At 47.0% G+C, this 27,976-nt stretch overlaps 1 protein-coding gene across 1 annotated transcript; it reads left to right on the top strand.

The window, feature by feature from the left end:
- Positions 1-6: 6 nt before the first annotated feature.
- Positions 7-27,933, top strand: usp22 (ubiquitin specific peptidase 22). The gene is made up of 13 exons (XM_063003325.1): positions 7-272; positions 8,320-8,452; positions 13,218-13,331; positions 14,270-14,371; positions 16,161-16,327; positions 17,834-17,981; positions 18,318-18,423; positions 20,213-20,371; positions 21,278-21,404; positions 21,499-21,590; positions 23,684-23,746; positions 25,029-25,178; positions 26,694-27,933. Exons 1-13 carry the CDS (start codon positions 153-155, stop codon positions 26,734-26,736), a joined length of 1,524 nt encoding a protein of 507 aa, XP_062859395.1. The 5' UTR covers positions 7-152; the 3' UTR covers positions 26,737-27,933.
- Positions 27,934-27,976: the final 43 nt, after the last annotated feature.

Genomic DNA, 27,976 nt, shown 5'->3' with positions numbered 1-27,976 from the left:
CTCGACTCGGCTCGGTTCGGATCTGTTCGGCTCGGATCTGTTCGGCTCGACTCGGCTCTGTTCGGCTCGACTCGGCTCTGCTCGGCTCGGTTCGGCTCGGCTCGGTTAAGATAGCAGATTAGACACCGCGTTTCGGATGTGATTTGACTGTCATGAGTCCGGCCGGCTGCTCCCACGTGAACGGCTTCAAGGTGGAAAACTGGAAGCAGAACCTGCGCGTTATTTACCAGTGCTTTGTGTGGAGCGGCTCGGCCGAAACCAGGAAACGCAAGGTAAAGAATACCACACCAGTCTGCTCGAATACTGGGCACCAGTACCAGTCGGATGATGCTGCTGCTGCTGTTGGGTGATGCACCCGTGTAGCAGCAGGCTCGAATCCCAGCCGGCCTGCATGGGCTGCCTGTATCTGCAGAATTCGCCATGTGAGCTGCGAATGTTGGTGTCTGGCTTCTAATGCATTCTCATGCCATCCTCTCTCTCTCTCTCTCTCTGACCTTGCGTGTTGGATCGGTTGCACCTTATTTTTTTTTACTTGTTTATTTGTAATTGCACCCTTTGCTCATTGATTATCACATACTGCACCTTCCATACTGATGAACTTGGTGGATATACAATCACTGACTGTAGTTGCACCAGTTGCTCTGCACTCTTTCTCACAGGAGCACCACGGCTCAGGTGTTATTTGGGTGGTGACCCACCTCTGCACCTTCATGATGGTAAACTAACCTGATAGGGCAGTTGTTGCCTAACGGTTAAGGTACTGGACTAGTAATCAGAAGGTTGCTGGTTCAACCCCCACCACTGCCAGGTTGCCACTGTTGGGCCCTTGAGCAATGGCTTAACCCTCAATTGCTTAGACAGTATACTGTCAGGGCACTGTAAGTCACTGTGGATAAAAGCGTCTCCTAAATGCCGAAAATGTAAATGATAATGATGGGTGCAGGTGCAGCAGTGTTGTTGGGATTTTTAAACACCTCGGTTACCTTGGTGCTGTGGGCGTAAATATAAAGCCACCAGTGTTCCCTGGTAAACACTAGAGGAAGATCATCACAGCTCTGGTCTCTCACTGTACACCTGTATTTAAAAACCCCATCAACACTGCTGCACCTGCTACACTCATTTACATTTTTGGCCTTTAGCAGACGCTTTTTTCCAAAGCAACTTAAAGTATTTTCACAGCATACTGTATAAGCAATTAAGAGTTAAGGGCCTTGCTCAAGGGCCCAACAGCGGCAACATGGCAGTGGTGGGGCTTGAACCAGCGACCTTTTGATTGCTAGTCCCGTACCTTACCCATTAGGCTACGACTGCACTCATACCAGACCGTCATCTCAGGGTTGAGAATGGACCACCACCTCAAACGTCATCTGGTCATCGTGGGTAAAGTGGAGCAGTGAGGGTGCCAAAATGTACCAGAGCAACATATGAGCTACAGTCAGTAATTGTCTACCCACAAAGTTCATCTGTATGTTTGACTTGTATTCATTCGTTGGCTTTATGAGGTTCTCCCAACACTAGGTGAGGATCTGCAGCAAGGGTGGCCACTTCTATAACCCCCAAAAAGGAGGAACATCAGACCCCAAAAGGGAGGAACATAAGACCCCCAAAAAGAGGAGGAACATCAGACCCCAAAGAGCAGGAACATCAGACCCCAAAAAGGAGAACAACAGACCCCAAAAGGGAGAAGCATCAGACCCCAAAGAGGAGGGACATCAGACCCCAAAGAGCAGAAGCATCAGACCCCAAAGAGCAGAAACATCAGACCCCAAAAAGGAGGAACATCAGACCCCAAAAAGGAGGAACATCAGACCCCAAAATAGAGGAACATCAGACCCCAGAAAAGGAGAACAACAGACCCCAAAAGGGAGGAGCATCAGACCCCAAAGAGGAGGAACATCAGACCCCAGAAAAGGAGAACAGACCCCAAAAGGGAGCAGCATCAGACCCCAAAGAGGAGGAACATAAGACCCCCAAAAAGAGGAGGAACATCAGACCCCAAAGAGGAGGAACATCAGACCCCAGAAAAGGAGAACAGACCCCAAAAGGGAGGAGCATCAGACCCCAAAGAGGAGGAACATAAGACCCCCAAAAAGAGGAGGAACATCAGACCCCAAAAGGGAGGAGCATCAGACCCCAAAAAGGAGGAACATCAGACCCCAAAATAGAGGAACATCAGACCCCAGAAAAGGAGAACAACAGACTCCAAAAGGGAGGAGCATCAGACCCCAAAGAGGAGGAACATCAGACCCCAGAAAAGGAGAACAACAGACCCCAAAAGGGAGGAGCATCAGACCCCAAAAAGGAGGAACATCAGACCCCAAAATAGAGGAACATCAGACCCCAGAAAAGGAGAACAACAGACCCCAAAAGGGAGGAGCATCAGACCCCAAAGAGGAGGAACATCAGACCCCAAAAAGGAGGAATATAAGACCCCCAAAAAGGAGGAACATCAGGTCCCAAAAAGGAGGACATCAGATCCCAAAAAAGAAAAGGAATATCAGACCCCAAAGAGGAGGAACATCAGACCCCAAATAGGAGGACATCAGACCCCAAAAAAGAAAAGGAATATCAGATCCCAAAGAGGAGGAACATCAGACCCCAAAGAGGAGGAACATCAGACCCCAAAGAGGAGGAACATCAGACCCCAAAGAGGAGGAACATCAGACCCCATAAAGGGGCTATTGTGGCTATGTTTGCAGTGAACTTCGCAACGTTCAGACTCGCTGGTAGCGTTTAGGGTCCAAAGACCACAGGACACTTTCAGAGGTCTTGTGGAGTCCATGCCTCAGCGGCCGTCCTAACGTTTAGGCTGTCGGTGTAGCGTGATTAAACGTCTAACGAAATATTTACTGCTCAATTAAATAGACGGCAAAGTGTTTTCAGCGTGTCTACAACGTGACCAGCTTGAGGAATGCAATCAAGACGCTCTGTGTTTTTCAGATGCTGTTTTCCGTCACGATACGCTCGCTTTGAGTTTCATCGGTTATATCTCACTGTGCTCTTGACATGTGTCCATCGAATAATGACCAGTGGGTGCTCGGGTGGCGCACCACCACGTCTGTGTGGGTGGAAGGAATTCCTCATCCCTGCTGCGATGGCGGCCTCTGCTGGCTGCTCGAGGCGCTGCACAGAGATGCTGAATAAGGGAGAGCAGTGCGTGACTCCCTCCACTCTCTATTCAAACCTGTCTCTGTCAGGGGAAAAGAAGCGGTTCACAGCGGCACACGTCTGAGGAGGCACGTTGGGTACGGAGCTGGAGGACGTAGTAACCATCGTTGTGTTGCTGAAACGTTCGACATTAATGCCACACCTTGTGCCATGATGTGCAAAATGGTCCATGGAAGAGGGAAAGGAACACCCCCCCCCCCCCCCCCCCTTCCCACAAAAAATAAATCAACTCACTTCAAGGGGGGGGGGGGGGGTGCTTTTTGGGATCAAGGGTGCATTAGGTTTGAGAGCAGAGCGAGGCTTTGTTAGCCGGGCAGGTCGGTAGTTGGTAAACGTGGAATCGAGGCTCGACAGTGCAGCGTTAAGGTTCAGGCTTTTATGACGGACCTGGATGTTCAACACCTCATTGCCATGGTAACCAGCATCAAGGTAAATGGACGGAGCGTGGCGGGCGGGGGCTGAAGCCGCGGGAGCAAACGGGTCGGGCGTCTCTAAAGGCAGCGCTAACGAGCTCATGAGCACCGAATTTGGGGTCGTAAAAGCATTTATGATCCGTTAGCTGCGTCAATAAACCTTTGATCTGATTGATTGGTGGATAATGTAGACGCCAATGTAGACGCCACTGGGCTAGCATAATACACTGCTGTGCCACCCGACTGCCCAAGTGCTGCATTTACAGACAGTCAGTACAGCCAGGGTTCGAATTCATCAGAACCCTGGAGCTGTGCGGCACCCACAGTACCGGCTGTCCCAAAAGGTCCCAAAAAGGAGGAACATCAGGTCCCAAAAAGGAGGAACATCAGACCCCAAAAAGGAGAACATCAGGTCCCAAAAAGGAGGAACATCAGGTCCCAAAAATGAGATCAGACCCCAAAGAGGAGGAACAGCAGACCTCAAAGAGGAGGAACATCAGGTCCCAAAGAGGAGGAACATCAGGTCCCAAAAAGGAGGAACATCAGGTCCCAAAAATGAGATCAGACCCCAAAGAGGAGGAACAGCAGACCTCAAAAAGGAGGAACATCAGGTCCCAAAGAGGAGGAACATCAGGTCCCAAAAAGGAGGAACATCAGACCCCAAAAAGGAGAACATCAGGTCCCAAAAAGGAGGAACATCAGGTCCCAAAAATGAGATCAGACCCCAAAGAGGAGGAACAGCAGACCTCAAAGAGGAGGAACATCAGACCTCAAAAAGGAGAACATCAGACCTCAAAAAGGAGAACATCAGACCCCAAAAAGGAGGACATCAGACCCCAAAGAAAAGGAACATCAGACCCCAAAGAAAAGGAACATCAGACCCCAAAGAAAAGGAACATCAGACCCCAAAGAAAAGGAACATCAGACCCCAAAGAAAAGGAACATCAGACCCCAAAAAGGAGAACATCAGACCCCGAAAAGGAGATCAGACCCCAAGAAGGAGAACATCAGACCTCAAAAAGGAGAACATCAGACCTCAAAAAGGAGAACATCAGACCCCAAAAAGGAGATCAGACCCCAAGAAGGAGAACATCAGACCCCAAAAAGGAGAACATCAGACCTCAAAAAGGAGAACATCAGACCTCAAAAAGGAGATCATACCTCAAAAAGGAGAACATCATACCTCAAAAAGGAGAACATCAGACCTCAAAAAGGAGAACATCAGACCCCAAAAAGATCAGACCCCAAGAAGGAGAACATCAGACCCCAAAAAAGAGATCAGACCCCAAAGAGGAGAACATCAGACCTCAAAAAGGAGAACATAAGACCCCAAAAAGGAGGACATCAGACCCCAGAAAGGAGAACATCAGACCCCAAAAAGGAGAACATCAGACCCCAAAAAGGAGATCAGACCCCAAGAAGAACATCAGACCCCAAAAAGGAGATCAGACCCAAAGAGGAGGAACATCAGACCCCAAGAAGGAGAACATCAGACCCCAAGAAGAACATCAGACCCCAAAAAGGAGATCAGACCCCAAAAAGGAGATCAGACCCCAAGAAGGAGGAACATCAGACCCCAAAAAGGAGATCAGACCCCAAAAAGAACATCAGACCTCAAAAAGGAGAACATCAAACCCCAAAAAGGAGAACATCAGACCCCAAAAAGGAGATCAGACCCCAAGAAGGAGAACATCAGACCCCAAAAAGGAGATCAGACCCTAAAAAGGACATCAGACCCCAAGAAGGAGAACATCAGACCCCAAAAAGGAGATCAGACCCTAAAAAGGAGATCAGACCCCAAAAAGGAGTAGAAGACCCTAGGAGATCAGACCCTAAAAAGGAGATCAGACCCCAAGAAGGAGGAACTTCAGGTCCCAAAAAGAAGAACATCAGATGGTCTGGATGCCCCCTAGTGGACACGGTTGGCAGTGCAGACGGTGCAGCAGACAAAATCGAAAAGTGGGCGGGGTCTTGGAGGCTGTGTAAGGACCCTGGTTAGTAGCCCGAGGCGCCTGTACGTGTGCGCGTCGATCCACCGAAGTACGGGCGAATAAGAAGGGGTCGGAGGTGTGTCAGAGGGAGGGCGTGTCAGGAGAATATACCCTCCTCGTACACCATCGGGGTCTCCAGCAAGAGGAACTGGCTACGACTAAACATGACATGTTTAATCATTCACAAATGTATTTATTTAGCACCCAGGCCGTAATTATTACTGTTGTAATCACTCCTAAACACACACAGTTATTAAACGATCACACAAACGCTCTTCTGATGGTCGATCAGCGGTTACGGGCGTGTCGTGCTCCGGTATCTCCGCTGCGCGTCATGTTATACGATCCCTCCGCCTGCCATCAATAATTCATCCATATTTCAGCTGCCTGATTTTTTTAATAGTCGTACACGGACAGAGAAGCTGTCGTCAGGAGATCCAGACCGGGTCGGGCCGGGACGTCTCTTACAGGACGGAGCTTTCACTGAAATATTTAGGGATAAAGACCCGAGGCGGCCCGAGCGGCTCCACGGAGGTAGTGAGGACGTTTCGGATTAGCACTGAAGGAAGTTCTGACAAAAAGGCCTGAACACTCCCCTCACTCTTTAGAAGATAAGGTGTCTTAATGACTACATTTCCCAGAATACCTTGAGACCTCATGAGTCTTGAGGGGAACCGTCAAAGCCCGGACCGGTTTCATATAAGATATAAATTCACAGACCGGCGGAGGTGGGGGGATTTAATATAGAATAACTATAGAATAGAAGATCAGTGTGAATCCTGAGCTGCAATGAGACGCTGCTCCCACCTAGTGGTGATTGGTGACAATAACACCCGAAGTGTGTTGGAAATTTTGTTTCTCTTGTAGCGCCTCTAATTATTTATTCTTTCTGTGCGGCCCGGTAATAAATGACCCACGTACGGTACCGGTCCGCGGCCCGCGTGGTGGTGGGACCTCTGCTCTACATCCTCAGAGATTCTATTATATTATTAAAAACAATATAATAAACATAATAACATAATAAGTGATCAGATTTGCGAGTAAACCCTTCATACCTGCCTATTCAATCTATGTTGGAATGTACAGGGTTAAATTAAAGACGCCCCTTTGTCGCCCCCTGCTGTCTGTGATCGGTGGTCCAGCTCCGGCGATACAGTTCGGTCAGAGACGGATATCAAATGACAGTAAAACCGACCAATCGTATCGTCCCTCTAAACGGGCGGGGCTTGGTTATCTCTGACTTTATGACGAGTTCCGCCCACCGTGCCGGCCACATTGCGGCGTGGGTGTGAGCGTGGAGGGTTTCGAACTGGGAACCTAAACGGAACTGGTGTTACCGGTTGTGTTTCTGTATATTCGTGATGGAGGAGCCACACCCAGATATATCTGGTCTGGATGGATTGAGTCACGCCCCTCAGCCACGCCCTAACTCCAGTCGAGGATTGTGATTGGACGGTGATTAGTGTTAATTGTGGCACTAATACAGCACCGCTTGTTCTGAAATCCACTGAATGTTCAGGGTTTTGTTTGGGCTCAGTGGAAGCAGCACACGGTGAAATGTAGTGACGCTGGGAGTCGATCTGATTTGTATTAAATTCTGACACGATTCAGCATCTCGTTCCTTTAAATTATTTAATTATTATTTAGATAATTTTACTGTTAAGGGCTCGAGAGACGTTACATCAGCACGACGGATCTTTTAGCACGTTTACTGCATGTGACTGTGGAAAAGCGGCGAGTGTGTGTGTGTGTGTTGCATTTCAGTCTGGCACTGATTCCTCTCCTTAAATATTGGCGTATGTACGGCCCTTAATCTGGGCACCGATCTGTTTCGCCCTCTTTAGCCGAACCTTCCGGTGTCGCTGGATGTACGGATCAATAGATCATCTAGTTGTAACATAAAAACCCCCCACAATATATTATGTAACGTAAAAAGATTTGATCCAGACCGGCAGGTTGGCGTGATGGGTCTGCAGATTTGTACGTTGGACTGCGCCAGAATCCGAACGATGTGCCGTGACCCGTAACAACCGATAGAAAAAAGAGAAACCGTGCTTCAGAACCCACCTCTTCCCCAACGAGAACTAAATCAAACGTAAAGTCAATTTCTAAAGGCGGGATAACTGTGGAATAACTGGCAACGTGACAACTGACCACCTAGCCAGAGGAAGAACTGGGAATCGAAGCTCGGACCTCAAACTCACGACGACAGACGTTATACCGCTAATAACTGTACATGCTAAGCACCCGGCGGGTGGACTGGAACTCGCTACCTAACAGCAGGCTTTGAGAGGTCAAGAATTACATATTATATTCTTGATGGTGCATTGGACACGCCCGAATCTGAGCTCTGCTGGGCGCCCCTAGCGGGCACAATCATCCACTAGTCTGGATGTGGGAAAAGACAGGACTAAAAAGTAGCTGGGGTCTGGGATGCTGTGTAAGGACCCTGGTTAGTAGCCCGGGACGCCTGTACAGAGGTGGAGGAACGTGGAGATCGGCGCGCGACTCTCCGTGAAGTACGGGCGAATAAGAAGGGGTCGTGGGAGGGCGTGTCAGGAGAATATACTGTACCTTCCACGTACACCATCGGGGTCTCCAGCAGAGGAAGAGGAGCCGGCTACGACTAAACTGGGTCCTAATATGCCACCGAAGAGCTTGATTTGACTTCAGATTCTGACCACGCCCTTGAGAAACCCTCCGCCCGTCCGCCTGTGTTGACCCCTCTCTCTCTTTCTGTCTCCCAGGCGAAGTCATGTATATGTCACATGTGCGGGGCGCATCTAAACCGGCTCCACTCGTGTCTCCACTGCGTCTTCTTCGGCTGCTTCACCAAGAAACACATCCATGAGCACGCCAAAACCAAACGACACAATTTAGGTAAGTGTGCACGAACCTCCTCACTCAGGAACGAGCCCACAGTGGAGACCAGCCATTGGTCCTCGAGTAGGGACCCTGTTGGCGTATGAAAAATTGACATATATGGCGTAAGCTAGGGTTCTTCCACAGTTTGTCCATGACACGAAACGAATCATTTAGTTCGGCGATTCCTTCATTTGATTCCCGAATCCTTCCTATAGGGACTTGAGGAGAGGAACGGCGGCTGGACGTATTTGTGAAACGAAACCAGTCGTGTTCCATTTCCGGTAACCCTAAAGCCCAATGCTTGTTCCAGTCTTCACTTGCGATCGTGGCGATCTGGTCCCACTGTGGTTTACATGATATAAAGTAAAGCCTCCACAAGGGGGTGTTGGTGTACAAGTTTCATTTTTTGAATGTGCCTGGACAGCTCAATTTGGCACGTTGGGTATGAAAATTCAAACACGTTTCAAATGTTTCAGCCACAACAGTCACTAACTAGCAGGTGTAATAAATCGGTCATATAAAGAAAATGACATGCTTCTGACTTTGCAGCAACAGTTTAGGGAAGGCCCTTTCTTGTTCTAGCATGACTGCACCCCTGTGCTTGGTTTCAAGATACTCCAGTGTCCTGCACAGAGCCCTGACCTTAACAGATCTGGGATGAACTGGTAGCTAAGTGGTTAAGGTACTGGACTAGTAATCAGTAGGTTGCCGGTTCAAGCCCCCACCACCACCAGGTTGCCACTGTTGGGCCCTTGACCAACACTTCCCTCAACAGTCAAAATTGTAAGTCGCTTTGGATAAAAGCGTCCGCTAAATGCCGCCAATGTAATTGAATGAACCGGAGTGTCAACCGATCAATCAGCGCCCAGCCAAAAATATGCTGCCATCTTTTGACTGAACGGGCACAAATTCCCATACACATTCAAAGTCTTAGTGGCTGTTGTTCTAAGTAAAAAAAATCACACAGAGGGTGAGTTTGTTTTTAAAGCAAGATGCCCAGCAAGCTCATGGTCAGGCGTCCAAAAAGTGTCTTCCGTCCTGCCACCCTGCCATGAAGGTTCGCCTCCTGGAGCTCTTTTAGTAGGACGTTTGGGTTCTTTAATACTTTCCTGATTAAATCCTTTATGCATGGATGTCCAGTGTGACTTTGAGGAAGGTTTTGGGAGTGTTGGGAACACTTGAAACCCTCGTCTCGATTTTCGCCTTGTCACAGTTCGATCGTGAAGCTCCTCAGACGGTTTCTCTGAATCCTGATAGTGGCGTGGAAATTGTGGCGCCTTCCCAAACTACGTCCAATCGATTCCGGTTGCCGACTGAAGAGAGAGCCGGAGAGTCATAGTAAAGGGGTCTGCATTTTTTTTTGAGGCTGGAAGTAAACGTTCTAAAAAATCCTCAGGTCACAGCGAGCGGTTCTTCAGCACTTCCAGAGAGGAACCTGGCTGATCTGAGGAGCTTAACCATGGATGGAGCGTTCTCGTTTCCTCTCGAACCCCCAGAGGATCGAAAGCCTTTAATTATCTCCTCAGCTTTAACGAGGAGGGCCGGGCTCCTCTCCACACAAACCTTCCACATAAAGCGGAGGATAAGAGGGTAATTGTAGAGTGCTGAGGACTAATTTCTGTTCAGCCTGTGCTGCTGAGATATCGAGGGCAATTCCAAAAGACCGTGGACACGCCCTCCTGATGTGTATAAACAATTAAATGCATTAAATTTGTGGCGGTGTGGATGGAGGGGCCCGTTCATTTGCGAGATCAGGGACTCTGATTGTGAGGCACAGTCCAAAAGAGTGGAGGCTGCTACGAGGCTACAGAAAGACCAATGGCCCATAGTTCAGAAGAATCATTTAGTTAGTTGATTCCTTCATTTGATTCCCAAATCAATCCTCCCTATAGGTATTTGTGAAACGTAAGCCGTTCCCAGTCGTGTTCCATCGCTGGTAATTTGGTTCGAGACCCAAAAGCTCATCGCTTGTTCCAAGCTTCGCTTGCAAATTTATTAGACGTATTTATGGCCCCGATACGCGCTTTTCCGCGGTGGATACACCGGTATGTCCTTGCTCCGAAAGCCTTCGTACCCTCCTGATCCTTCAGAGCACGTTCCGAGGAAAGAATCGTCCTTAACGATGGATGGTTTTAAGTTTAGCAGACGCGACTTACTATAATGATCGAATAGGATCCAAAGAGTTAAGGGCCTCGCTCGTAGGGCTTAAACTGGCAACCTTCTGATTACTAGTCTAATACCTTAACCCAGGGGTGCCCAGCACATCGATCGTGCTTCATTCAAACAGCTCAGCGTGATCGACATGAAATGTGGCCACTGTATCTTTAATTTGTGGTTTGTTACCATAGCTACGCCTCATCCCGCCTAGAGCACCGCGAATCTAGAACGTTTTCATTCATCAGTAGCCAGTTTGCACCATTTTTTGGTTTTGAATCCGCTGTTCCACATTGCTGCGGTTCTGAATAACAGGTGAGGCGTGGTCGGCTGCAAGAAGCGACTCACAATAACGATCGAATACAATATGAGGAGATAAGGGCCTCGCTCAGGGACCCAACTGTGGCAACTTGGCTGTGGTGGGGCTTGAACCGGCAACCTTCTGATTGTTAGTCTAGTACCTCAAGTTTGAATGTGAGCTTTAAGCTGAGGATCCAGCAGGTGCGTTTGGTCGTGCCCGAGGGAGGGAGGGAGGTCGACAGGGTTCTGCGTTGTGGTGGCTGATTCGGAGCGGGGTCTGTCAAGGGTCTGAATAGTTTTGAATCCGCTGTTCCACATCGCTGCGGTTCTGAATAACAGACGAGGCGTGGTCGGCTGCAAGAAGCGACTCACAATAATGATTAAATACAATATGAGGAGATAGGGGCCTCGCTCAGGGACCCAACTGCGCCAAACCTGGCTGTGGTGGGGCTTGAACCGGCAACCTTCTGATTACTAATCTGGTACCTTAACCACTGAGCTACCACCACCTTTGAATTGTGTTTTGAGTTGGGCATCTAGCGGGTACGTTTGGCCGTGCCTGAGGGAGGGAGGGAGGGAGTTCGGCAGGGTTCTGTGTTGTGGTTGCAATTGTGACCCCTGCTGGATGAGAGGTGGCTGATTAAGAGCGGGGTCTGTCAAGGGTCTGAATACTTTAGAGTCCACTGTTCCACATCGCTGCGGTTCTGAATAACAGGCCCCTCTCCGGAGCGCGCTTTAGCGGTTAATTGGGTTAGCGGTGAACGAGGAGGGACGCGTGAGGATTCGTCTCCACGGACGCGCGCCGGGGTGATTAAACAATCGTAATCAAGGCGCCGGAATAAGGATCCGGGCGGAGGCCGGCGGTGATTTCTAGGTCGCGATGCGTTCGTGTTTTCCAGCCTCTCGACTCGCTCGCGCCCGTCGCGCCTGTGCCCGTGGTGCGTTCTTACTCCGGTTTCCATGGATACCTGAAGGCCTGCTATGATGTCGGGTTATTCTGGTGTGTGTGTGGGGGGTGAGATCTTCACCTCTACATCGCTGCTTCACCACGTGCTCCTCTTCCTTCAGCAGCGAGGATTCATAAATCCCTTCTCGCCATTCCTCTGTCGCTTGTGCACTGGCACCCGCACTCCCGGACACACCGGCCATCCGGCAGTGGATTCTCACACTGAGATTCACCCGGCTGTGCCTTATGTGTTCCTCTGCTACTTGTCAGTTCCTCGACCGGACAGCAGGAGTCGCTGTTGCACCCGCAGTGAGGAGAAACTCCCAGTCTAGACGTATCCAATTCCCCTCTACTGCTGCAGACCTGGGCCAATGATTGGCTAGTCTGAGGGTTGGAGTTGCGCCCTCTGCTGGCTTACAGATGGTGCTACACAGCACAGAGACGGGGGATAACGGAGATCAGTGCGTGACTCTCCATGCACGATACGGATCTCCAGGTGAAAAGAAGCGGCCGGTGCTGCACACGTGTCGGAGGGGGCGTGTGTTAGTCATGACCCTCCTCGGTCCGGAGTGGAGCTCTCCAGCAGTAAAGGGGAATCAGATACGACTAGATTCAGACCCTCCTTACAGATGTCAGATTTTGTTCATTACCTGCAAACCTCCTGTCTGTTTTAAGGCGATAAGTCACACAATACGAGTCCGAGTCGAGTCAGGAGTCAATATAATCTACACTAAACATATATTGTAAATGTAGCAAAGAAATAATCTGTAAGTTCAGATAAACACAACAACAGATTAGCGAGTGTATTTAGCCGTTTTACTTCGTGTCTTTACTTTCCTCCTCATTGTGTAAATGAATGTAATTTCTGTAACAAGAAGGTTCCAGTTAAAAGCTTCAACTGATACGTTTTGTTTTCATTACAGAACAAAAGCGCTCGATAAATCACGGCACAGCGGAACAAACCAGACCTTCAGCAGGTTGCCATGGGAACAAAAATGCATCTTCCATCACAGCAGGGATTGATTAGATGGATTGGGTTGGAGGAGCAGCGATATACGTGACTCTGAACGTGGCGCTTCCGGCCCCCTCCAGTCCGACCACGCGAAGAACCGACAGCTAAAGCGAATAAAAACGTATATTAACGTCAAACTAGCATTTATTCCTGGAGATCACGTCCAGTAGCGGATCCTTTCTGACCCCCTTACGGGACCCAACACTCCCCGAGGTCGAATCGGTAAGCTGGGCGCCCCCTAGCGAGCACAATCGGCAGTGCAGACGGTGCAGGAGACAAAATCAGCCGCTAGTTTGCCGGGTGGGAAAATAGTAAAAAAGGAATGAATGTTGTGCTTTTCTAACCTTTCTGTCCTCTCTGTTTCTCAGCTATAGATCTTCTGTACGGCGGTATTTACTGCTTCGTGTGCCAAGACTACATTTACGATAAAGACATGGAACAGATCGCCAAAGAAGAACAAAGGAAAGCCTGGAAACTACAAGGTAACGGCGTTTCCGAAAGGGGTACGTCAGATTTTGGTTTGTGCAGTGGCCTAATGCGCTGGCAATCTGGGTCTGGGTGCATAAACAGATTAGATTGGCTGTGTGTTGGGAGGGGGTGGTCAACCGGGTTCCTCACTATCGTGCAATAGCGGCCTCTGCTGGCTGAGATGATGAATAAGAGAGCCGTACGCTATACTGCTCTCTGTGTGAACCCATCTATGCCTAGTATAAGGAAGGAGATGGCGACCGTCGAGGTTCGACCCTTCTGGGGAGAACTGGGGAATTGGATATGACTAGATTGGCTGTGTGTTGGGATGGGATGGTTGACAGGGCTCCTCGCTACTGCTTAATAGCGGCCTCTGCTGGCTGAGATGATGAATAAGAGAGACGTACGCCATTCTGCTCCCTGTGTGAACCCGTCTCTAGCTAGTAAAAGGAAGGAGTTGGCGACTGCTTGTGTCCAGGTTCGACCCTCCTGGTGAAAACTGGGGAATTGGATACGACTAAATTGGGAGGAAAAGAGGAGAAATGCAGAAATAAAGTGTGTACCGATGAGCCAAAACATTAGGACCACCTGACCAAAACAGCTCAGACCTGAAGGGTTCCTGTGGTATTTGGTACCAGGCCCGGCCGTCCACACTTCTTCCACTGCTCCCATGTCAAGTCTTGATCCCTGATGAGCCTTGGCCGCCCAGTATCCTGTCGGCGGTTGGCGCCTTGTCCCTCCTTGGACCACCGCCTGTAGGTACCTTGTATTTTTTTTGGAGACTCTTCCAAACACGTGTATGTAACCAGCATCAACCCAACACAACTGTTGCCCAATTTTTTAGGGTGGTCCTAATGTTCTGGCGTATCCGTGTGTGTTTGGAGGGGGGGGGGGGGGGGGGTACAGATTTAGCGGTTCATGCCTGATGTCTGACTGCGCCACTGGATTTCAGGTATCGGGGAGAAATATTCCACGTGGGAACCTACCAAGCGAGAACTGGAGCTGCTCCGACACAACCCCAAGCGACGGAAGATCACCGCCAACTGCACCATAGGTGAGCGTTTTGCGTCCGGGGATCTGAGCGGCCGCCGTCGCTCCGCGTACGTCCGGTCCGGCGTCTCGCTCTGCGCGAGTGCTCTGCAGCACCGGCGGCGCTTGCTGTGGGGATCTGAGGGGCTCAGTGCGCTTTCATCTCTCTAAATGAGGCTGAGCTCGGGGCGGATGTGAGGAGACTGCAGATCGCACTGAAGACCAGACACCACACTCACTGTCCATTCTATCAGCTCCACTTACCATATAGAAGCACTTTGTAGTTCTACAATTACTGACTGTAGTCCATCTGTTTCACCCTGTTCTTCAATGGGCAGGACCCCCACAGAGCAGGTATTATTCAGGTAGTGGATGATTCTCAGCACTGCAGTGACACTGACATGGTGGTGGTGTGTTAGTGTGTGTTGTGCTGGTATGAGTGGAGGTTTTAAACACCTCACTGTCACTGCTGGACTGAGAATAGTCCACCAACCTAAAAATATCCAGCCGACAGCGCCCCGTGGGCAGCGTCCCGTGACCACTGATGAAGGTCTAGAAGATGAGCAACTCAAACAGCAGCAATAGATGAGCGATCGTCTCTGACTTTACATCTACAAGGTGGACCGACTAGGTAGGAGCGTCTAATAGAGTGGACAGTGAGTGGACACGTTGTTTAAAAACTCCAGCAGCACTGCTGTGTCTGATCCACTCATACCAGCACAACACACACTAACACACCACCACCATGTCAGTGTCACTGCAGTGCTGAGAATCATCCACCACCTAAATAATACCTGCTCTGTGGGGGTCCTGCCCATTGAAGAACAGGGTGAAACAGATGGACTACAGTCAGTAATTGTAGAACTACAAAGTGCTTCTATATGGTAAGTGGAGCTGATAACATGGACAGCGAGTGTAGAAACAAGGAGGTGGTTTTGATGTTATGGCTGATCGGTGTATCGCCACAGCAGATCATTAGTTCCCGTTCCTTATCGAAGGTTCCAGCATGAACATCGTGAAGAGAAGACGCATCCCAAAATCTGGTGGAAACTAATTTTAGGAATGGACTTCCATGGTTTTAAATGGATGGGATGTCCGACCATCACATGGTCCATATAGTGTCCACATACTTTTGACCACGTGAGTGAGGAAATAAGGGATTAGTAGATGCACGGATGATCTAACCGGCTAATTCAGCGCTGATTTAGGCCCGGATACTTGGAAGAACATCGAGTGTGAGGAGATGCCGCACCGTGCCAAGATGCCACTTTGTTTGATTAAATAGCAGTCATCGTGCCACTGTGATGCTTTCTTTATAAGCGTCCGCTTGTTGACAACATACGGTGGTGAATTTCTAACAGTACGTCCCCCACCTCGCCCACAGTAACACGTACCATTAGAAGTTCCTTGATATCAGAGATGATTCCCATCAGGAACCAGGTATGGGCACCAGTAGTAACTGGCCAACATGTGCCAGCCCAGAAATAAAGCCTGAGAACACACGGGGTCGTACGTGGTGCGGCTCTCTGAGTTCCGGCTGCCGACTGCCTGAGACTTTGCTCTGGTCGGGGGGCTTGCACTAGGGAATTAGAAATGACTAAATTGGCAGGGGGCACTGAAGACACCCCTTGATGTAGAGGTTGCTTTCTCGCATGTGCAAGAGCAGGCGCATTTGGGACGAGGCCCGTCAGAACCGGCGGCAGGCCTTCTGGCTGCCCGAAACGTGCCGTATGCCAAACTCCCGCGGTGCCGCTTATCACCCGGTCGTTTACCCTCTCTCTCTCTCTCTCTCTCTCTCGCTCGCTCTCTCTCAGGTCTGAGGGGTCTGATAAACCTGGGCAACACGTGCTTCATGAACTGCATCGTCCAGGCTCTGACCCACACCCCGCTGCTGAGGGACTTCTTCCTGTCCGACAGACACAAGTGTGAGATGCAGGCCAACTCCTGCCTGGTGTGTGAGATGTCCCAGCTCTTTCAGGAGGTAAACAAACATCATCATCATCATCGTAATCACCTTTTATTTATGTAGGACGCTCAATGCTCAAGGACGCTGAGCAATAAAGACAGACGAGAAACACAAAAACATGGTAACGTAGCAGAGTAGCGGCGGTGAATGGTGCCACATGGTGAACGCAGCCTAGAAGTAGAGCAGTGTAGCAGCGGTGAACAGTTCACAACACCAAAATGCAGCAGCAGTGAATGCAGCCTCACATTATTATAAAACAGCTTCACAACAGTGAAAATAGTTCTTATAAAGAACTTTAAGATATGGAATCAAAACAATCAACCTAACAAACAGAACAAAAACACAAACACTGAGAAGGGACACAAGCAGACGGACACCAGCGCACTCTCACCTGGAACGGTTTACAGGCGTGTGCCAGAAATCCAGTGAGATTTACTGATGATCTGGTTTTTTTTAAATTATTTTTTTAAAGATTTTAAGATCAACAATGAACAAAAAAAATCCACACTATACATAGATAATGCATTTAGAAAAGAAACAATTTAGTATATAAATTCGAAATATGTATTATATGGAAAGAAGGTTAAAAAAAATAAATAAAATAAATAGATAAATAAATAAAATATATAAATTAATAAAAAAAATGATAAGAACAAGAATTAGATTAAAAAATAAATAAATAAATAAATAAAATAAAATTATGGCCTCTTAAGTACATCCAAAAATGCCTTCCAAACAGAAAGAGATCGCCCCAGTGCAACTGCACCAGAGCACCTCAACCGTTCTAGTTGAGCAACTCTGGTCAGTGATGATCTGTTTTACTGGAAATTGGAAATATAAATCAGTTTAAAATACAGGGGAACGGTGGCTTCAGGTTCCCCCTGGAATTACTGGGTGGAATGGCTGACGCACCCCGGACAGGACGCCAATCCACCCACTTCCCTGTCTCAAAACTTGAGATAAAAAGTGAGATATTATTGAGATATTATTGACCCAATGTGGAATTAGATTAATGAGCATCAACTCAGAGGTCATGACTGAGGTCTTGTTACGATGTAGACACACACCTGAGTGCTCCGGAACACCAGACCTCCAAGATGTTTGTGGACGTTGGTAAATTGTACTTATTATTCTCCTCCTGGTTTCTGAGTGTTGGTTTCCATTATTTTGTCCACCTTTATGTACCTTTGTGCCACTAGCGTATCCTGGATGGCACTACAGACCACACGGTGACATAGGGAAAAACATAAACGTTACGGAGAGCTAATTCGTGTCTTAGCGGCGCCGCTGGCCTGGTCAGGTGGTCAGCGTTAGCTGGAGTGAAGGCCGGATAACGGATCACCACCTTTCCAATGCAACAGCGACTCCTACTGTCTGGTTGTGAGCGGTGGAGGAATACAGTGGGCCTAGCGTGATCCTCCATACACACGGCACTCACAATTGGATATATCCAAATTCAGAAAGCACAATCTGGGGGTAAATAACATCGTCTTCACTTTTCTTCTCCTGCTCTTGTTTTAGTTCTACTCGGGGCATCGATCCCCCCACATTCCCTTCCGGCTGCTGCACCTGGTGTGGACGCACGCGCGTCACCTGGCCGGCTACGAGCAGCAGGACGCGCACGAGTTCCTCATCGCCGCGCTGGACGTGCTGCATCGCCACTGCAAAGGTACGACGCGCAGGAACCGAAATCCTCACGAAGTCCACGAGACCTCAGGCTAATGCAGGGAAGTGCGGCGACTAGTTAGCTAGTTAGCTTGCTAAAATGATAGCCAGCTAGGTAATATTTTTAATGTGTGCAGTATGTCACATGACGCCAAACCTGCGAGCAAACCAGTCGGCTAATCTTGTACATGTAGACACATGGCGGGGAAAATACCATAGGGAGGAAATACCATAGGGGAATTGGATATGACTAAATTGGGACAGAAATTGGAGGAAAATACAATATCCTGATTTCTCTTTGTTGTTTTTGTACCTTGGTGCCGCGCCGACGCCCCACAAGGTGACGACAACGGGAAGAAGGCCAACAACCCGAACCACTGCAACTGCATCATCGACCAAATCTTCACCGGGGGCCTGCAGTCCGACGTCACCTGTCAGGTCTGCCAGTGAGTATAACCGGCGTTTAAATATCCCAACAACACTGCTGCACCTGCTGCACTCACACCAGCGCGACACACGGCCGTGTTAGCGGCACAGGTAGACACAGAGCAACAGAAGGCCAGGTAGGTGTACCTAATAAAGTACTCAGTACCTGACCGCACCCTCAGGAAGTCGCCGGTATCTCACGCCGCCGCTTTCTCAGCGGGCTACTTTTGAAATGCCTGGCAACCCGGTCTGTAACGTTCGCCTGTAGTTCAGCGCTTCAGATACGTTTATAATCACGCACTAGCGCTCATGATTCTGTAAAGTATTCAGACCCCTCGACTTTCTGAACACTTAGTTGTGTTATAATAGATACCACTGCTACATTCAGCCATGAATCTAAATTAATCACACATAATAAACATGATATTAAACTCTGTGAAGAAGCTCGTTTAGCAGTTGCAGCTGCAGGTCATTTTTTGGGAACGTCATTAATGAATGATTAAATGAATGAATGACTAAATGATTGATGCCCTGCGATGGACTGGCGCCCTGTCCAGGGTGTTACTGTGTGCCTTGCACCCATTGAAAAACTGGGATAGGCTCCACCCCATGACCCTGATTGGATAAGCGGTTAAGAAAGTTAGTGAGTGATTGAATAAATAAATAAATGAATAAATAAATGAATTAGTAAATAAATAAATGAATAAATAAATAAATAAATAATTGAATAAATAAATGAATTAGTAAATAAATAAATGAATAAATAAATAAATAAATAAATAAATGAATTAGTAAATAAATAAATGAATAAATAAATAAATAAATAAATAAATGAATTAGTAAATAAATAAATGAATTAGTAAATAAATAAATGAATAAATAAATGAATTACTAAATAAATAAATGAATAAATAAATAAATGATTTACTGAATAAATAAATGAATAAATAAATAAATGATTTACTAAATAAATAAATGAATTAGTAAATAAATAAATGAATAAATGAATGAATTACTAAATAAATAAATGAATTAGTAAATAAATAAATGAATAAATAAATGAATTACTAAATAAATAAATGAATAAGTAAATAAATGATTTGCTAAATAAATAAATGAATTAGTAAATAAATAAATGAATAAATAAATTAGTAAATAAATAAATAATGAATGAATAAATAAAGAAATAACTGAATGAATGAATGAATGAATAAATACATAAAGAAATAAATTAATAAAATAAAGAAATGAATAAATAAATTAATTAATGAATTAATTAATAAATAAGTAAATTAATAAATAAATGAATTAATAAATAAATAATGAATGAATAAATGAATAAATAAATGAATGAATAAGTAAATACATAAATTAATAAACAAATAAAGAAATGAAGGAATAAATAAACAAATAAAAAAATAAATAAATGAATAAATAAGTAAATGAATTAATAAATAAATGCCCTGTGAAAAATACACAATTAAGTCTTTAAATATTAAGGTCTAAACATATAAAAAGAAAAATATGTATAAATTTATATTTATAAGTATATAAAGCAGTGTAGCAGTATTGCACATGTACAGATAACAGTATTAATGCACTTCAGTTTACAATGATATAGATGTAGGTGGGAGGGATTACAAGCTACACAGACCTGGATTGAGGCGGTTTATCTCATTCCTCATGGCAGATCCTGGCAGATTGTTGTATTTATTAAGTCTACAGTCAGTTATGGATGTTATTCCAGAATATATGATGCTGAATTATTACATGCACCCTTCGTGACTGTGATGTTTCTGTTCGTTTCAGTGGTGTTTCCACGACGATAGACCCTTTTTGGGACATCAGTCTGGACCTGCCCGGTTCGTCCACGCCGTTCTGGCCGCTCAGTCCGGGCTCTGATGGGGGCATGGTGAACGGGGAGAGCCACCCGAGCGGAGCCACCACGCTGACCGACTGTTTACGCAGGTGACCCTCACACACACACACACACACGTTCATCCGTATGCTACGTTCACACTCACACTCGAGCTGATCTTACGTTGCCATGGTTTCATCGATGCCAAGTAAACGGCAATTCGGTGCGGCGATACTTTACCAGCTCGTATCTACAGATCGTCTAGAAAAAAACAATCTGACCATCTGACAATCTGTTCGTCTATGAATATAAATCTCATCCCTGGGTAGTCCATCACTGACGGTTAACCTGTGTTTGTTCTTTGTGATGGAAGTTTGACGGCGTGACGTTGAGTTTCTCTTCATCTCTAGTAGGAACAATTATCTAGAAACCAAAAACGGAGTGTAGTGCTTCATTGTGTAGGAGAGCTTGCACCGCTTTGCTCAACGCTCGATTCCTATTGGTTAATCGCCACATCGCTTCACTACTAATTTGCATAAAGTTAAACTTTACGTTCGTGGCTCGTTCTGGGCGCCCCCTAGTGGGCACGATCGGCAGTGCAGACAGTGCATCAGACAAAATCAGCCGCTAGTCTGCTGGGTTGGAAGAGATGGGACTAAAAAGTGGGCGGGGTCTTCGAGGCTGTGTAAGGACCCTGGTTAGTAGCCCGAGGCGCCTGTACAGAAGTGGAGATCAGTGCGTGACTCTCCCTGAGCGAGACCGACCTCACGCACCGATCCACCGAAGTACGGGCGAATAAGAAGGGGTCGTGTCAGAGGGAGGGCGTGTCGGGAGGATATACCCTCCTCGTACACCATCAGGGTCTCCAGCAGAGCAAGGGGAACTGGCTACGACTAAACTGGGAGATAATGCAGATATAAAATAGTCCTAATGAAGCGTCCGGTTGAACGCACAGCTCAGGCGATGCAGGTGACCGACCGGTGTGTGTGTGTGTGTGTGTTTTTTCCCCACTGCAGATTTACACGCCCGGAGCACCTCGGGAGCAGCGCCAAGATAAAATGCAGCGGTTGCCATAGTTACCAGGAGTCCACCAAGCAGCTGACGATGAAGAGGCTCCCGATCGTGGCGTGTTTCCACCTCAAAGTGAGTTCATTTCTCTCCTGCTTCACACCGTTCATCATTCCGAATCTTAAATATTATATTAAATATTCGTGTTCCGCTCTTCTTTGTGTCTCAGCGGTTCGAGCATTCGGCAAAGCTTCGGAGGAAGATCACCACCTACGTGTCGTTTCCTTTAGAGCTGGACATGACTCCCTTCATGGCCTCCAGGTACATTAAAACACGTCTGTAGATTTTTGTAGATTTTCTTCCCTTTTCTTTTTGCCAAAAAAAACTAAAACAAAAAAGCTTCACTGCAGCTAATGGCTGAGAATCAAAACTAGGGCTGCACCTAACGATTATTTTCTTATCGATTAATCTAACGGTTATTTTTTCGAATAATCGATTAGTCTAAACTTATTTACTGCTTATTTTAAAGGGGTTTATGTGTTTATGTTTCAATACTTTCTCTAATCTTCTCTTAACACAATAAGCACTTCAGGGCAGAATTCTGCAAAAAATGCCTGCAGTAACAGGTACCTTAATTATAATGTCAAACATTAAATCTCCCATAATATTAAAGAAAGAGCTTGTACAATTCAAGTAAATGAATATTCTACTTAAAAACTAGACCTCAGCCGCTCAGGTGGCGCAGCGGTAAAGTACGCTAGCTCACCAGAGTCGGGGTTTCTAGATGCATCGTATCGAAACTCAGCTCCGCCTTTCCGACCGGGTTGGGCGGCAGTATGAACAACGTTTTGTTGTTGTTCACGGACTTAGAGGTAGAGTCGGAGCGTAGGTCCTCATAACCGGTACGACTGCGGCCCCTGCTGGTCGACTGACGGCGCCTGCACAGGGCTGAGGAATGACATCGGGGGGGGGGGGGGGGTGTGACCCTCCGTGCGCGGCGTCTCTCGGTGTATGAACTCGGCTCGTGCGGGTGAAAAATGCCGGCTGTACTGACTGCGTGCCGGAGGGGGCACTAGACCTCAAACTTAAATGGTTATAACTGGGAATTAATTCATTCTGGTGTAATATGTAGTTACGGTAATCACTGGTAAACTTATTTTTACATCGATGAAGTGCACAGAAAATAAATAAAACAATTTACAGGCTGTAATGTTAGTTTAAACTATTCTCTTCCTCCAACGCGACATTAAAGTAAACAGAAATATAAAACGGAAGAATAACAATCTTACCTAACGCCCGGTGCTACATTACTTTAACTGTTAAATTTATTTTACTAACATGGTGCGACGAAGACAGAGAATCTACTACTAACGTTAGCACCGTAGCTACATGTGTTAATAACCCTAATATATAACGCTAGACTGAAGAAGTAAATGTAAACAAACTTACCGGCATGTTTTGCTGACGTGACGTTGAGAAAGCGCTCCGGGATGCTTGTGCGTTAAATGCTCGTGCATGGAAGTCGTACTGCTGCGATAAACCGTCTTCACTTTGCGAAGTTTACAGAGCACCACATGGTTGTATCTTTGTGAAAAACACTCCTACACTTTAGATGCCCGTGTGCGAGTTTCTTTAGCCGCAGCTTCCCCAGAGAAATCCATCATTGTTTAGTGGCCGTGTCCATCTTTGCCACGCGTCGATGCACATTTTTGCAAATCGACGTATTTTCATAATCGGTTACGTCGACGCGTCGCCCCACCCCTAATCAAAACAATTAAAAGAAATAAAATAGACGGGAACAGACGGGAAAAGCGTGCTGTCAGGGTGTGTCTCTCTGTACACAGAGCTGATCCGCATTGCACTCGTCAAAGTGTAGGTGACAAGATGCATACGGCTACATATAGTGCGCTAGCAGTTAAGATATACAGAGAAGATATACTTTATTTGTCATGTATACATATACAGGTGTTCAGTACAATGAAATTCTTTCTTCACATATCCCAGCTTGTTTGGAAGCTGGGGTCAGAGCGCAGGGTCAGCCATCCTACCACGCCCCTGGAGCAGACAGGGTTAAGGGCCTCGCTCAAGGGCCCAACAGTGGCTGCATAGTAGAGCCTGGATTTGAACCGCCAATCTTCCGGTTGATAGCCCAAAGCTCTACCCACTAGGCCACCACTGATGCTCTGAATTTAGGACATTTAGGACAGCCTGAGCATGACCCCAAACAAAACATTAAAGGTCGTTTAAGGTCTTTTGGTAGGCACTGTCGAGTCGAGCAGCCTGCTAGTGGTTTATCACCTGCAGTGGCAAACCCACCTATCAGCATGTACATGTTCGAGAGGAAGTGAGTGCAGGGTGTGAAGAGTAATAATGCAGTAATGTGTGTGTGTGTGTGTGTGTGTGTGTGTTCACAGTAAAGAGAGTCGGATGAACGGTCAGTACCAGCAGCCGGTGGACTCGTTAAACAACGACAACAAGTAAGTGTGACCTCACACCGGCACAGACGCGACAACGTGACCATCCGGCGTTCGTTCATTCTCAATCTGAGCTGCGATTTCTGACAACACGAGGCGTCCCAAACGTTAACGATGCGACAAACCGATGTGGTGATTAACCAATAGGAATCGAGCGAGCTCTCCTCCACAATGAAGCACTACACTCCGTTTTTGGTTCCTAGATCATCGTTTCTATTAGAGATGAAGAGAAACTCGCCGTCACGACAAAGAACAAACCCAGTTTTCTGGTCAGGTTGACCGTACAGTCAGTGATGGACTACACAGGGATGAGATTTATATTTAGAGATGAATCTCCCTTCAGGATTTTTATTAGGATGTTTAGCAGGAACACGTATGATTTGTGGTTTTCCAAACGCTCTGTAAAGTACGCCGTATCGTCACAGCATTTGCTTGGCATCAGGAAACCATGGCAACCGAAGGCCAGCTAAATTTTATTTTTACTACTGTGCGACCGAAACAACAGCTACATCCGAAAGGACACACAATGCGCTAAAAAACGTGAGATTGGACCAATATTACGAGTGTACTTCCATATAATTAATAAAAAAATGCTGCACTTAAAAAAAATACATTAAAAAAGTGTTGCATTTAAAAAAGAAACATTTAAAAATTCTGCATTTTAAAGAAGAATACATTTAAAAATGCTGCAATAAATTTTTTTTTTTAAATGTTGCATTTAAAAAAAGAATACATTTTCGTCGTTTTAAAGCAGTTTAAAAATGAAACTCAGGTGACGTCCTTAGGTGATGATTCTGGTTGTCATGGTAACATGTAGGCTAAGCGGGATGGATGGGAGTACTCGTACGGGGCGTGTAAACGGCGATTATCATCAGATTGTTGAGTAGAGTGAACGTATAAACAATGAACTGAGTCTTCACCTGTAATCTATAATCACAAGCAATTCAGTCTGACTGGAGGAAACGTTGGCATGGAAACTTTAATCTTGAATCTTTTATTGGGCGGCACGGTGGCTCGGTGGGTAGCACCGTCGCCTCACAGCAAGAAGGTCCTGGGTTCGATCCCGAGGCGGGGCGGTCCGGGTCCTTTCTGTGTGGAGTTTGCATGTTCTCCCCTCGTGTCTGTGTGGGTTTCCTCCGGGGGCTCCGGTTTCCTCCCACAGTCCAAAAACATGCAGTCAAAAACTGTGTGCCTTGCGCCCATTGAAAAGCTGGGATAGGCTCCAGCACCCCCCTGAGTGAGTGAATCTTTAATTTATGGACGGCGTGTGTTTCTCTCCCTGCAGGTATTCTCTGTTTGCGGTTGTGAATCACCAGGGCACACTGGAGAGCGGTCACTACACCACTTTTATTCGCCAGCACAAGGACCAATGGTTTAAGTGTGACGATGCCATCATCACCAAAGCCAGCATCAAGGACGTGCTGGACAGTGAAGGGTCAGTCCAGTATCAGAAACCAGATTACTCAGTGTTTTCCTCTCGTATTTAGTCGTATCCAGTTCCTTGATTGTACTTCTGCAGACGCCCCCTCCGACACATGTGCAGTGCAGACCGCTTCTTTTCACCTGGAGATCCGTATTGTGCACGGAGAGTCACGCACTGATCCCCATTATCCCCCGTCTCTGTGCAGCACCATCCATCAGCCAGCAGAGGGCGTAACTGCAGCACTTACGATGAATCCCACCCTCCCACTCCTCGTTTTGTATTTGGGTTTTGTAACTGGGGTCGTATGTGTGAACCCGTTCCCATTCAGTGACGATTTACAAGCATTCAAGGGTGCTCATGTGCTAGCCCAATCCCAGGTGGCGCTATAGACCTGGCTGGGTGTTATTGTCGCTGCACAATCCAGGCACAGCTCTCTGTGAGACTCTCTAACGTCACACAATACACAATACAGTGATTACATTCTATCAGAAATATGTAAAACTGCAGTGTTTAAGCTGATAAATACACTATATGGCCAAAAGTATTTGGACACCTCACCATGAGCTTGTCAGACGTCCCGTTTCCAAAACAAACAATAATAAAACAGAGAGACCTCTGCTGGATCTTTTTGGTTAGAACAACAGCTGCTCTTCTAAGAAGCTGCACACAAGAAGACTTAAGTGTGTGTGTGTGTGGGGAGGAATTTGTGCCCATTCAGTCAAAAGATGACTGCATCGGTTGATATTCCGGTTCATCCCAGACCTGTCGAGTGGGGCTTAGGTCAGGACTCTGTGCAGGACGCTGGAGTTTCTTGGTTTTTAAACTGAGTGACGAATCACGCTTCTCCGTCTGGCGATCCGATGGACGAGTCTGGGTTTGGCGGTTGCCAGGAGAACGGTACCTGTCTGACTGTATTGTGCCGAGTGTAAAGTGTGGTGGAGGGGGATTATGGTGTGGGGGAGTTTTTCAGGAGTCGGGCTCGGCCCCTTAGTTCCAGTGAAAGGAACTCTTAATGCTTCAGCACACCAAGAGATTCTGGACAATTTCATGCCCCCAACTTTGTGGGAACAGTTTGGGGATGGCCCCTTCCTGTTCCAACATGACTGCGCACCAGTGCACAAAGCACAAGGTCCATAAAGACGTGGATGAGCCAGTTTAACTGGCCTGCACAGAGTCCTGACCTCAACCCGATAGATAGAACACCTTTGGGATGAATTAGAGCGGAGACTGTGAGCCAGGCCTTCTCGTCCAACATCAGTGTCTGACCTCACAGATGCGCTTTTGGAAGAATGGTCAAAAATTCCCATAAACACACTCCTAAACCTTGTGGAAAGCCTTCCCAGAGGAGCTGAAGCTGTTATAGCTGCACAGGGTGGAGACATCATATTAAACCATATGGATTAAGAATGGGAGTCACTCAGGTTCATATGTGTGTGAAGGCAGACGAGCGAATACTTTTGGCACTATAGTGTATACTGAACGCTGTATGGAGTAACGATTCTTGTTTTATTGTGGGTTGTGTTGCAGGTATCTGCTGTTCTATCATAAACAGTTCCTGGAGTACGAGTAACCCCCCGCTCCAGATCTGGACGGCTGAAACCTGAAGATAAAGGACCATTAGAGAGGGAAAAAACAAGACAAAAGCAAAGACGAGCGTCAGAGTCTCACAGACGACACCAAGCAGCAGCTCCGACCTGAACGCTGAGGGGTGGGCGGTGTGTGTGTGTGTGGGGGGGTCTGAATTATTCCAAGAATAAAAGAAACCGAAACACAAAACCAAACCTAGAGATAACTAGCTAAACCGGTCTGCACTAAACCACAAGCATCGACTCGAGAGGACCGAGGGACTCGTCAGTCTTTTATTTTTATTTTATTTTATTTTATTTTCCCCTCACGACCGAACAGAACGCCGAGACTCACCGAGACTCGCTCAGACTCCCTTCTCGTGTGTAGTCTGTTTGCTCCTGACCTCAGAATGACCAAGCATTTCAAGAATCCTGTGCATCTCTTCTGAATGTTTTTCTTTTTGTGCATCGCTCGTCTGAATGCGTTTGAGAAGATCACGGTTCGAGATGACTTCTGCACGTGGCTTTTTTTTTTGTTCGGATGGCCGAAGCGGCGGCCCGCGAGAAGACGGGAGTCGAGGAGAGCCGACAGACTGTAGTTCCTCCTCTCACGCCGTCCATGTTTTCTCTTTTGGTTAAGGGCAGGGAAATATCATGTGTACATAAACATCTATTTTTCTAAAGTCATTGAGCTCTTGTTTACGCCCCTTTACCCGCCGCACATCCTCGTCTGTGTTAGATCTGTGCTGAGTTTGATTTTTGTTTGTGTTTGTGTCGGATCTGAGAAGTGGTGAGGGCATCTCGTCGTGTTTCCTGCGATGCATCATGGGTGGAGAATGTTCTCGTACTGTGCATCCTGACATGGCTCGATTTTGCAGTGTTAACACAGCCTCATGTTGCTTGAACTGTGTGTGTGTGTGTGTGTGTGTGTGTGTGTGTGTGTGTGTGTGTGTGTGTGTGTGTGTGAGAGAGAGAGAGACAGGTCTGAGGGCATGCTTGAGTATGCAGTGTGTCAGTGCCTGTGTGTGCTTGTGTGTGTGTGTGTGTACTGAATCAGTACTAAACCTAGCATGCTGTCTAAACTGGATTCTACACGACTTTGAGGGAGGAGTGCGTTTTTTATAAATGTTAATCATGTATGTATGTATAGTATGTACGTATGTATCATATATATATGTATATAAAACAAATCAGTGAAAGAAGGTGGACAGTGTCGTGTGGTTTATCTGGTGAAATCCTCACAGG

Source organism: Trichomycterus rosablanca, chromosome 10 (assembly GCF_030014385.1).
Source record: "Trichomycterus rosablanca isolate fTriRos1 chromosome 10, fTriRos1.hap1, whole genome shotgun sequence".
Lineage (NCBI taxonomy): Eukaryota > Metazoa > Chordata > Actinopteri > Siluriformes > Trichomycteridae > Trichomycterus > Trichomycterus rosablanca.
Note: the sequence above shows the minus strand (reverse complement) of the source record. Positions and strands in the feature narration are given on the sequence as shown.

Bases quoted from the DNA above. Each gene is read 5' to 3' on its own strand.
- usp22 (XM_063003325.1), top strand. From the start codon at position 153: ATGAGTCCGGCCGGCTGCTCCCACGTGAACGGCTTCAAGGTGGAAAAC. The intron at 21,591-23,683 runs GTACATTAAAAC...GTGTGTTCACAG, and splicing joins ACTCCCTTCATGGCCTCCAG to TAAAGAGAGTCGGATGAACG. The intron at 25,179-26,693 runs GTCAGTCCAGTA...GTTGTGTTGCAG, and splicing joins GACGTGCTGGACAGTGAAGG to GTATCTGCTGTTCTATCATA.